General features: G+C 45.3%; 1 protein-coding gene across 1 annotated transcript in view; it reads right to left on the bottom strand.

Moving 5' to 3' along the window:
* LOC142291051 (myeloperoxidase-like) overlaps positions 1-9,828 on the bottom strand; it is a 95,992-nt gene extending 86,164 nt beyond the window's left edge. Inside the window, exon 1 of the mRNA XM_075335273.1 lies at positions 9,752-9,828. Within this exon, the coding sequence (XP_075191388.1) occupies positions 9,752-9,821 (70 nt within the window). The 5' untranslated portion in view covers positions 9,822-9,828. The remainder of the gene's footprint in view (positions 1-9,751) is intronic.
* Between the last annotated feature and the right edge of the window lie 3,081 nt (positions 9,829-12,909).

The following is a 12,909-nucleotide window of genomic DNA, read 5'->3' as shown; positions in this document are numbered from 1 at the left end:
ACCGAGCCTCGGGGCCCCACACATCTGGCGTCACGAACAGGATAAGGACTAGACCTGTTCAGACAGGTGACTATGTGCCTGGGCGGTCCGCTTGGAAAATTGGAAGCGCCGCCATATTGCCACCATGAAAAGCGCGCTGAAAAACAACAGCAGCCCGCGCTGGGAGAAGTTACCGCCCACGAAGAGGTGTGGCTACCCAGAGATCCCCTGAAGGGTCCTGGCCTCGCAAGTGATGAGAGCGGAGGCGTTCAGAGACGTCGGGAAAGAAAGGGAGCCGGAAGCCTGCTGCTGAGAAAAGATCTGCAGAACAGCGACGACACGGTGAAGATGGCGTCTGAAGATAGGAGCCCAGAGCCAGGTTCCGCTGCCTGGTGGTCCTGGGAGCTTGCCCAGTTCAGTAACCGACTGGAAGTGAGGATCGTGCAGCAGATCCGGGAAGGACGTGCGGAGCTGCAGGAAATCGCTGAGGCAGTTGAGGCCTATGAGGAGAGAGCCGCGCTACGAGTGCCCCACAGGACGGCTCAGGTCCCGATGGTGGCCCTGATGGGTGAGTCCTATATTGCCCCTGCCAGCGCGAGTGCCCCGACTCCTGCTGCCACGCCCGTGGTCCCTGAAGAGGCGCCCGGCGCGGCAACGCTGAATCAGGCCGCAGAAGCGCCCAGCCCGGCCCGCACAAATCCCATCGCAGCTGCGACGCCAATCCAGGCCGCAGAAGCGCCCAGCCCGGCCCGCACAGATCCCATCGCAGCTGCGACGCCAATCCAGGCCGCAGAAGCGCCCAGCCCGGCCCGCACCGATCCCATCGCAGCTGCGACGCCAATCCAGGCCGCAGAAGCGCCCAGCCCGGCCCGCACAGATCCCATCGCAGCTGCGACGCCAATCCAGGCCGCCGCAGCGATGCCCTGCTCGGCCCGCCAAGACAAGACTGTACAATTATTTACCCCGGCCTGCAAGACCAGAGCAGACACCGCTCCCCAGCCCAAGGAAGTCCCTGCTAGGAAGTCCCTGCTGGGGGAGGACCCCGAATACTGGAAGCTGAAGGCTGATCTAGAGGCCCACTTCCCAAAGGAGATGGTGGACCGGTATCTGCTCCCTCCGCATACTCACAGGAAGACTCCTGCAACATTCATGTCAAAGGGTCCCCCGCCCTGGCCTGCTGATGAAAATCCATCCCTAGCGCTGCCACAAGAGGAGTGCCCAGAAGAACTAAGGGGGAGGGGAGGCCAGGAAGCTGAGAAGCTGACCCCAGAGCCATCAGCAGTGGATGCAGCACCAGTCCAAGAGCCAGAGATGCTGCCGTACTCCCGCTGGGATGAAGAGGGACCGACATCCTCCGCTGAGGAAGATTTGCCCAGATTCCACACCTGGGAGCCTGCAAGCAGTGAAGTAGCAGCCCAGCAGAATCCAGCCCGCAAGACACGGCGCCGCAGCAGGACAAGGGATCCACCTGCACAGCAATCTCCAGATAGAAAAGACGAAGTAACAGCCAGAGACTTAGAGGAAAAGCAGTCATTAAGGAGAGCTAAATCCCAGGTCAGAGGCCCACTTTGTCGTGGAGTAGTGGAAGACTTTAGTTTAAAATCAGGATATGGCTTTATAGTTGTACCTGGAATGAAAGAAGGCATCTTTGTGAACAGAAGGGATGTGAGAGCGCATTTACCTAGAGGACATCCAGGAAGAAACCTACAGATAGGAGACTCAGTAGAATTTACAAAACATCAAGGAGAACGCGGATGGTACGCACTAGATGTCAGACCATGTACCAGAAATCCCTACAGTAACCCTGCTGTCTCAACACTACAAGATAAAGAAAGAGAAAAAGATAAAGACACAGAAGAAGAGGAAAGAAAAGACAAAGAACCCATTGATGAGACCACTACAGATGATGACAGAGATGGAGAAAGCAACAGGTGCCACAGCCCTACAGGCCCAAGCCCTGGTAAGGAGGAAGAAGGAGCAAAGTTCATGTAAAGTAAAGTAAAGTACAGCAGTTACAAGTTTTGACAAGTTTCGCAACGTTTACATGTTCAAGAAATGTGCCCACATGAACTAATGTGAGAAACCTCTTTTTGCACTTTGAAAAATGAACCTTAAGGCTATGAACTGGCTATAGCCACAAACTCTCGCAGTGTTTATAGTTACCCCAGAGGTACCACCACTACCAGGGAGCACGCCTGTTTATGGGGCCTGGCTCTCCACCACAAAGAGGGTACCTGGTCAGCACCAACTGTGGAGGCCGCCTCTACATCCTGCCAGAAGTGGCTGAAGGCGCGGCTCCACCAGGCCAGGTATACCCTGAAACCACCAGACCATGAAAGCCGCCTCTACATCCTGCCAGAAGTGGCTGAAGGCGCGGCCAACGGGAGAGGCAGATGGGAAGAAAGGTCTGGGGAAGCTGATGGCCCAGACCTGGTTACCAAAAGAAACCGGTGACCTGCCGCCTGAGAGGGTTTAGGGTGGGTTAACGGACTTGTGGGTGGAGGGTGGTGATGTATGGTACCTGTTGGTTTTAAAACGTTTTACCATGTTTTACTGTTTTACGCATTTTAAAATGTTGTCTTGCAGCCCGAGGACGTGCTGGTGATAACTAAGGGGGAATGTGGCGCCCCTGACCTGGTCAGGCACCACTGAGTACTGCACCCATGCTGGGGACAGTACAAAACAGGTAATCCAGAAGGCTGACCGAGGTGTGACTACACAGGCGCATAGTGATCAGGTCTCACACATTTACCTTTGAGAGGACCCCTGGGGATCCCAGGAGGGGGCGAAGCCTCCATCTCCACTCGAGGGGTGGAGGGGGCGAAGCCTTCATCTCCACTCGAGGGGTGTGGTAGAGAGCCTGGTTGCTAGGTGACGTAGGCAAGAACAGGAGAGGAGGGAAGAGTGAGCCGAGGACAGTTGAGTGGTGAAGTTCAGGGAGGGCAGAAGCAGACCCTGTAGCTCTACACAAGGCTGACAACGTACGCGCAGTGACTACCGACGGGGGAGAACGGTCACCTGGGAGTGCTGCCCGAAATCCACACACAGCTAAAGAGAGAGCAACGGAGTGGAAAGTAAGGAGACTGTCAGGGAGATACCAGGCCCAAACGGGTAGCAGGTCCCAGTGCAGGGATAGATTCACCTTTCCTTTGCCAAACCTGCATGAGGGGGCACTTTACACCCCCAAGACAACACCACAGAGTCCGCAGCCACGTAGCCAAAGTAAGGGGCCCATAGCTCACAGGAGGCAAGCAGCCGGAGTGACCTGGTCCAGGCTACAAGCAAACGGGCCAAAAAGAAGGGGAGAGAGGCACCAGCAACTTCCCTGGGCGACCCCAGCAGGGCTTCAAGCAGGGGTTACCCCAAAACACAACGGGCTAAGGAAGGCGAGTTGGTAGCCACCCTCATAAGTCAGCCTGAAGGACACCTGGTTCCAGCCTGGTTCATCCCAGCTACGCCCGGGTTACTCACCCTGCCACCATCAGTGAGTAAAATCCCTGAAAGACATCCTGCTTGTGCGTGTGAGTCATTCTGCGACTTGTAGTTCCACACACCTACACGGGACCCTGGGGCATGCCTCACTCTCAGGAGGCTATTACAACTGACTGCACCTACTATCAGCCCCAGGCACCCCTAACCTGCAGTGGCGGTCCCCACTGACCGCAATTCTGAGAGTGGCGTCACGACAATCAAAATAGAGGATTTCCTACCTGTGACGAGATCCAGCCGCGTGGAGTCCCTGAAGGTAATGCACCGCTGCACCGACACCGAGCCTCGGGGCCCCACAACTCCATGTGTCCTGCAGCCAGGCCCCCTCCCAAGGACTCCATGTGTCCTGCAGCCAGGCCCTCCCCAAGGACTCAATGTGTCCTGCAGCCAGGCCCCCCCCAAGGACTCCATGTGTCCTGCAGCCAAGCCCCCCCAAGGACTCCATGTGTCCTGCAGCCAGCCTCCCCGTGTACTCACTGATTTATAAACAAAAAATAAACAAGTACTCACCTGTCTTCTCCTTCCAACGCAGCTCTGTCCTCACCTCTACTTGTTTCACCGCTGCTCATCCTCACTTCTGTCCTCGTTCCCCTGTGGCTCCGGTCGGCGTCCTCCTGCGCTCTGTGCTCTCACCACACACAGCAGTCGCACAGGAGTGACATCACCGAGCAAGCACAGGGGAAGACTGATGATGCATAGAGCGGCGCCGACTGCTTTATGCAATATCAAAGCGCGGTGACGGGAGCGCGGTGACGCCACCGCTGACAGCAAGAAGGGGGACCCGGTGTCAGCGGTGGCGACTGGGTCATATAACGGCCGCCGCGCCGCGTGGTCTGCAGCAGGACAGCGCAGCTCCTCTCTCACAGAAAGGAGCTGGCTGATGATCTGCCGTGCGGCATGTGGGGACATAATACTGTGTGAAGGGGTTGTGTGGAGACATAATACGGTTTAAAGGGGTGGTTTGGGGACATAATACTGTGTATCGGGACGGAGTGGGAACATAAAACTGTGTAAGGTGGTTGTGTGGAAACATAATACTGTGTAAGGGGGCAGCATAAGGACATAATACTGTGTATGGGGATTATGTGGGGACATAATACTGTGTAAGGGGACTGAGTGGGAACATAATACTGTGTAAGGGGGCTGTGTGGGGACATAATACTGTGTAAGGGGACTGAGTGGGAACATAATACTGTATAAGGGGACTGAGTAGGAGCATAAAACTGTGTGAAGGGGTTGTGTGGAGACATAATGATGTGTATGGGGACTGAGTGGGAACATAAAACTGTGTTAACTGTGTAAGGGGGTTGTGTGGAAACATAATACTGTGTATGGGGGCTGTGTGGAGACATAATACTGTGTAAGGGGGCAGCGTGGGGACATAATACTGTGTATGGGGATTATGTTTGGAGTAGGAACATAAAACTGTGTAAGGGGACTGAGTGGGAACATAATACTGTGTAAGGGGACTGAGTAGGAACATATAACTGTGTAAGGGGGTTGTGTGGAGACATAATACTGTGTAAGGGGGCAGTGTGGGGACATAATACTGTGAGGTGGCGCGGTATAGGCACATAATACTGTGTAAGGGGACTGAGTAGGAACATAAAATTGTGTAAGACGGTTGTGGGGGGACATACTGCTATGGAGGGGTGCTGTGTGGAGACATAATATTATATAGGAGGGCTTTATGGGGAAATCATACTGTGTAGGAAGGGTGCATGGGGGAATTACAGTTAGGTCCAGAAATATTTGGAGAGTGACACAAGTTTTGTTATTTTAGCTGTTTACAAAAACATGTTCAGAAATACAATTATATATATAATATGGGCTGAAAGTGCACATTCCCAGCTGCAATATGAGAGTTTTCACATCCAAATCAGAGAAAGGGTTTAGGAATCATAGCTCTGTAATGCATAGCCTCCTCTTTTTCAAGGGACCAAAAGTAATTGGACAAGGGACTCTAAGGGCTGCAATTAACTCTGAAGGCGTCTCCCTCGTTAACCTGTAATCAATGAAGTAGTTAAAAGGTCTGGGGTTGATTACAGGTGTGTGGTTTTGCATTTGGAAGCTGTTGCTGTGACCAGACAACATGCGGTCTAAGGAACTCTCAATTGAGGTGAAGCAGAACATCCTGAGGCTGAAAAAAAGAAAAAATCCATCAGAGAGATAGCAGACATGCTTGGAGTAGCAAAATCAAAAGTCGGGTACATTCTGAGAAAAAAGGAATTGACTGGTGAGCTTGGGAACTCAAAAAGGCCTGGGCGTCCACGGATGACAACAGTGGTATATGATCGCCGCATACTTTCTTTGGTGAAGAACCCGTTCACAACATCAACTGAAGTCCAGAACACTCTCAGTGAAGTAGGTGTATCTGTCTCTAAGTCAACAGTAAAGAGAAGACTCAATGAAAGTAAATACAAAGGGTTCACATCTAGATGCAAACCATTCATCAATTCCAAAAATAGACAGGCAAGAGTTAAATTTGCTGAAAAACACCTCATGAAGCCAGCTCAGTTCTGGAAAAGTATTCTATGGACAGATGAGACAAAGATCAACCTGTACCAGAATGATGGGAAGAAAAAAGTTTGGAGAAGAAAGGGAACGGCACATGATCCAAGGCACACCACATCCTCTGTAAAACATGGAGGAGGCAACGTGATGGCATGGGCATGCATGGCTTTCAATGGCACTGGGTCACTTGTGTTTATTGATGACATAACAGCAGACAAGAGTAGCCGGATGAATTCTGAAGTGTACAGGGATATACTTTCAGCCCAGATTCATTCAAATGCCGCAAAGTTGATCGGACGGCGCTTCATAGTACAGATGGACAATGACCCCAAGCATACAGCCAAAGCTACCCAGGAGTCCATGAGTGCAAAAAAGTGGAACATTCTGCAATGGCCAAGTCAATCACCAGATCTTAACCCAATTGAGCATGCATTTCACTTGCTCAAATCCAGACTTAAGACGAAAAGACGCACAAACAATCAAGACCTGAAGGCTGCGGCTGTAAAGGCCTGGCAAAGCATTAAGAAGGAGGAAACCCAGCGTTTGGTGATGTCCATGGGTTCCATACTTAAGGCAGTGATTGCCTCCAAAGGATTCGCAACAAAATATTGAAAATAAAAATATTTTGTTTGGGTTTGGTTTATTTGTCCAATTACTTTTGACCTCCTAAAATGTGGAGTGTTTGTAAAGAAATGTGTACAATTCCTACAATTTCTATCAGATATTTTTGTTCAAACCTTCAAATTAAACGTTACAATCTGCACTTGAATTCTGTTGTAGAGGTTTCATTTCAAATCCAATGTGGTGGCATGCAGAGCCCAACTCGCGAAAATTGTGTCACTGTCCAAATATTTCTGGACCTAACTGTATATTTCTTGGGAGCTGTTGATTAAATTAAATAACTGAATGACAGGGGCAGTATGATTTACTGGGGTTTTGTTTTATAAACTGCAGGAAATTGTATCTTTTTGATTTACTGCTACAGGTAAGAATACGAAACGAATCAGCAGACTTAATTCTGCTCAGTATTAACCCTTTCATGATGGGGTCAATTTAAATTTTTATGTTTTCCTTTTTTCCTCCCCTTCTTGAAAGAACTATAACTTTTTTTTTTTCTGTCAATAAGCAGGCTTCAAAGGAGCACTGCTATAACAAGCATGGAGATCTTCAGCATATCCTCTGCTGTCATAGCAACTCATCAGCGACAGGTGCACTGATGAGAGCTGAAAATGGCGCCCCCCTATGCTGGCGCGTGTTAAATCCCACTGTCAGAGTTTGACAGATGGATTTAACAGGTTAACAATCGCGGGTGGAGCTCCATTCCATCTATGATTGTTAGGCCATAGTCATACTTGCGAGTGTCTCGTGTGTAACTCGCGCGAGTCTCGCATTGCATCACCCGGCACGGCCGCACACTCTCCTGACAGGAGCATCTCAGCTGCATAGAGATACATGCAACCGACCCGCTCCTGTCAGGAGAGTATGCAGCCGTGTCGAGTTACACGCGAGTCACTCGCAAGTGTGACTCCGGCCTTAGAGGAAGGTTCTGGCTGTAATACACAGCCAACTGCGAATGAGATTTCTGAATTTTCCTGCACAGGCTGCTTATCTCTTGATTGCAGATTTGAACATTTAAAGTATTTTTTAAATCTGCAGTAAATAATTTCTTTCAACGTTTTTGCAGTTTATTGGGGGGAAACATGCAAGTAAAAGGCATAAAAAATGCCTATAAAAATTTATGCAGAAATATGACAAAATACACTTATTTTATAAAACATTTTTCCTACCAACACTATGGTTTTTGTAGAAGAAATACTACAAATATTAGATGTGTGCACATAACGAAAGTATAACTGTACAAAAACTGTAAAAAATGAACTTTTCCAGATTAGATAATGATATTGCATTAGGCTACATTCCCACTATGAGCTTTTGGTGAGTTAATGATGTTGCAGAATTTCTGCATCATTTCTGCACCTATTATGTAAATTTGGTTCTGTGCTTTTATTTGTATGCATTTTTATCATGGTGAATATCAAACACAAATTCATTTAGCACATAATTATATTTATAGTCAGCTATATACACCTATAGTATATATTCAATGACTTCCCGCCACTCCATTACAATAAGGTTCAAAGACAAAAGAAAAGGAGGCGTTTTATGGCAAAACAATCACCATATTTTATGATAATATATCCACTAAAAACATTCACAGAGATACAAAAACTTTTTTGCATATACTGTATAACAGTTAAATGGGGTGAAAATACAAGGTTGAAGCACCTTAGTATCCACAGGAGTGCAGGTGAGCTAATATGGGGCCCAAAGGTAATAATTGCTAATAGATCAAAACAGCAAGTAAAATCAGATTGACTATGTGTCCAATATAGGAAAAAGGGGAAAATGCCTTTAAAAAAAGGGTGGCTGCGCAAATTCACATGTATGAGGAATATTGATACTGACAAATTTAAAGCTAGTATAAAGACAAAAAAAAGCCTCTTCTTTAAGAAACAAGTAGCATACAGGCAAAACGTGCGTCGGAGTGGTCCCACTGTGCAGGCAATTGCAAGGATTACTTTTCCAATGGGTATGCCTTTATGGGATAAGGAATTGAATGTTTTTTGGCTTTATGCTAGCTTTTATTTTTACCCTATTTAACTGTTATATATGCAAAAAAAAAGAAATATTTTATCTGTTAATTTTTTCATGAATGTTCCAGTGGATATATTTTTATCATGTTTTTGATTCTGCACTTTTTATAGACAAAGAGGCTTAGGTGGTCAGTATGAAAAATAGTTCCACCGCAGGTCGTCGTGTTCTACAGCATCCCAGGTCCTCCTGTCAATTGGAAGCAGTATAGTATCAACTACTTACTGCGATCATGCGATCGGATGTGTGTGTGTGAGAGCAGTGATATGCCGGCTGAAAGTATTGGAGAAACGCTGTGGAACACACGAGGACCAGCTAGGAGTGCCCATTTTGGAACGCAGGAGGACCTCGGAGCGATGCAGATGTCTGGGATCTGGTAAGTTGGTAAGTGTGATTCTCCCGGAAGGTGTCTGCCTTCTTTTGGAGGTAGAATTACCCACAAGTCCTGTTTCTCCAAAAATAAGCCCTACCTAAAAAATAAGCTCTAGTACATTTTTCGGGGAAAAAAAATAATATAAGGAAGTGTCGTATTTTTGGAAAAGCACAGTAAATTGTGTGGAGTACAGGTAAAGATCATATAAAAAGGGGGATATAAAGATCCCCACATGTATCGCTGGTATTAACCAGCTTCCTCAGGGGATACTGCATTTTTTGTCTCTTCTTGATATAGTATGTCATATTCTCAACAAAGCTACTTTGTTTTTGATACCTCCTGATATTTGGCTTTGACAAAACTTTTTTGATACGCTTATGTGCAGATTTATGATGCATTTATTTATTATTTATTTATGCAGAGAAAATGAACTAAAAACACGTGTGCATTTTTTTTCCCCTGCATATTTTTTGCAGGTCTATAGGGAATATCTGAACATAAAACTCAACTTACCCGCAAAACAAATTGACTTGTTGTGGATTTGAAACGCGCAATTCAGGTCTTTTTACGCAGCATAAAAAAAGCACAGTGGACAGGAGGTTTCTATACATTTCATCCACTAAATTCATCTACTTCCCTGAAGAGACAATTTGCATCCACTTTGCTAGGACAGTTAGACCCTAAATACTCATCGTGGGCATAGAGCCTTATACCATAAAATAATTACAAATAAAAATAATTTACCTTGGCTGGAAGTTGTCTGTGTCAGTAACGTTGCCAGCAGAAATATAGCACAAATATGCTGAAAATTCATTTTGTGATACCTGAAGGAAAAAAAAACAAAGAATGAAATTTGAGTAACTGATATGAGTCACTGTCAGACATTGAGGATCTGGGCTGTCACCTGCTGTTTCTCTGCTGTAAAAGCTCTCCACTCACCTTGTCATTTATACCCACCCTGCAAACAGCGAGTGGACAGAGTGACATCCCATGACCCGACCCATTAATGTGGCAGCACCCATCCGTGGGGTCCTGAATGGTTATAAACAGGATAACAAAAACAACTTAACATTTTTGTAATCAGCTGAATATCTAGATAACATTGCCGTCAGCCAGTAACCGATTAAATATTAATGTTATATTGTACACCAAACAGATTCACTGCTGCAATGTTTAATTTACAGAAGGAACCTCTCGTACATCTGACAATCAATGCAAAAAATCATAAAACAATATTTTTTCCAAAATTGAAAAAAAAAAAAAAATAATTTTATTAATTTAAACCCTCCCTCCTGTTTTCACCTTCCAGGCCAATTTTTTTTCATTCAATTCTGACCAGTTTTACTTTATGAGATTGTGTTGTTGGGACATATTGTACTTCAAGTTAGGGGTAAATTGAGAACGATACATTTGTGAAAAAATCAAAAATTTGGCAAAAATGATAAAATGTTGCAATTTTCAAATTTTTATGGCCTTAAACCCTACACTAACTGGCAATTTTCTGTTTTCCGTTTTTTCCTCCCTTGCTTTCAAGAGCCATAACTTTTTTATTTTTCCATCAATATAGCCATATGCTTCTTATTTTTTGCGAGATGAATTGTAATTTTGAAAGACACCATTCATTCTGCCACATAGTGTACTGAAATACTGGAAAAAAATTACTAGCGCCGCAAAATTGCAAAAAAGTCCACGATTTATTTTTTTTTTTATTCACCATGTTCACAATTTGGTAAAACTGACCTGGCAATATGATTCCCAATGTCAGTACAAGTTTGTAGATACCAAATATCTATAGCTTTACTTTTATTTAAGTGGTAAAACCAAATTAAAAAATTGTTAAAAAAAAAAGACAATTGCGTTTGTGTCTTGAGCTGATGTTTTTAATAATAACATTTTTGGGTAGATGCGATGTTTCAATGGCCTCTTATTGCAATGTTGATGTGGTCAAAAAACTTAATTCTACCGTTTTGATTTTATTTCTTGTTGTACCCTTTACCGATTAGATTAATGTATTTGATATTTAATGGATCAGGCATTTCTAAATGTGTTGATACCAGATATATGTATTTTTTATGTTATTTATTTATTTTTTTCAGTGGGGCAGAAGGTGGGGTGATTTGAACTTTGGTGTTTTTTTTCATATTTTTATAAAAAAATGTTTTTACACTTTTTCTTGTTTTTACTAATTGCAGCTGATATTCTCCAATCTATTCTCCTGTTCAAAGTGATACTTCAGTACAGCTCTGAACAGCAGAAATGCTCAGTGATGCTTCAGTACAGCTCTGAACAGCAGCAATGCTCAGTGATGCTTCAGTACAGCTCTGAACAGCAGAAATGCTCAGTGATGCTTCAGTACAGCTCTGAACAGCAGCAATGCTCATCTCCTGTTCACAGGAACTACGTTATGACAGTTACAGGGGTCATACGATGACGTCGGCTGTCATGGCAATCCATCGGCACCCCGTGATCACGTCACAGGGTCGCCAATGGTGGCAGGGAATGGCACTCTCCCCACTGGAGCACATTAAATCCCGCTGTCAGAGATTGACAGCAGGATTTCACTAGTTAGCAGGCGTGGGTGTATCAATTTGATCCACCCACATCTTTTAGCTGCATGTCGGCTGATCACATCAGCTGACATGTGCTGAGAAAGATGCAGGCTCGCCGTCCAAGCCCACAATAAAGAAACAAACATGACCTATGACATACTAGTTTGTCATAGGTCATGAAGGAAGTAAATCAGAGAGTTATGCCACACAAAATATGTAATAAATAACATTTGCCACACGTCAATATTGCATTAATATCATTTTTGACACATATTTGTTAGGAAGTTAGAAGGGTATAAAGATTATCAGAAATTTCTAATTTTTCCAAGAAAATTTGCAAAACCATTTTATTAGGAACTAGAGATGAGCGAACCTCCCAAGGTTCAATTCAATTAGCGTTCTTCGACTTCACCTGTGTTCACCGAACGGTTCGATGAACATAGCCGAACCCCATTGAATTCACTGGTAGGCAAAAACAAAGGCATACCCCTTTTGGGGGGGAGGGGGGCAAAAGCTGCCAAAACTGCTCAAACCGTTTTACAGTGCAGCCACACTGTTGTGACACAGCCAATAGCTTCCCAAACTATTAACATAAGAAATATTGAGGTGTAGGCCAAACTACAAATAGTATAATGGCGCAGCATTTCTGCATGGGACAAGGTCTGGAACAAGGCCTGGCTCAGCATTTCTAGCTTAAACATTGATCAGTAACAGGTGGATGAGTGATAGGTATAAGCTAGGTGCTCATAGACCCCTGTCACTACAGACAACACACAACTTGGAGACCCAACTTGGAGTCTTCACATTTCCAAAACTTACTAACAGACACCAGAAAAAGTGGCATAAACTGCCCCAGAGTACAAATAGTATAGTGGCGCAGCATGGATGCCTGGGACAGGGTCTGAAACAATGCTTAGCTCAGCATTTCTAGCTTAACCATTGATCAGTAACAGGTGGATGAATTACATATGTAGTGGATCTACGACCCCTGCTACTACAGACAGCACACAACTTGGAGACCCAACTTGGAGTCTCTACATTCCCAAAAAAATTGGCTTGTCATGACTCATGAGGAAGCAAAAGGAGCAGAAATTGGAGGAATATTAGGTGCTTCATACATGAAAAAAGCTAAATTTTAAAAGTAACAACGATGGACACACCATTTGATTATTGTGCCACCATGGCACTTGTTAGTAACATCAGCACAGATGCCACGACAAAGGTGTCACAGTCTGCAATAACGCAACCTCAATGCAGCACACTGAAAACTACACCATCGCCCAGTCTTCACAGTCTGTGACTGGACTGGTGTGGAAAAGTCATTGAACATCCATGACTTGTTCTTCTTCATGA

The sequence above is a fragment of the Anomaloglossus baeobatrachus genome, chromosome 2 (genome assembly GCF_048569485.1).
Source record: "Anomaloglossus baeobatrachus isolate aAnoBae1 chromosome 2, aAnoBae1.hap1, whole genome shotgun sequence".
Lineage (NCBI taxonomy): Eukaryota > Metazoa > Chordata > Amphibia > Anura > Aromobatidae > Anomaloglossus > Anomaloglossus baeobatrachus.
Note: the sequence above shows the minus strand (reverse complement) of the source record. Positions and strands in the feature narration are given on the sequence as shown.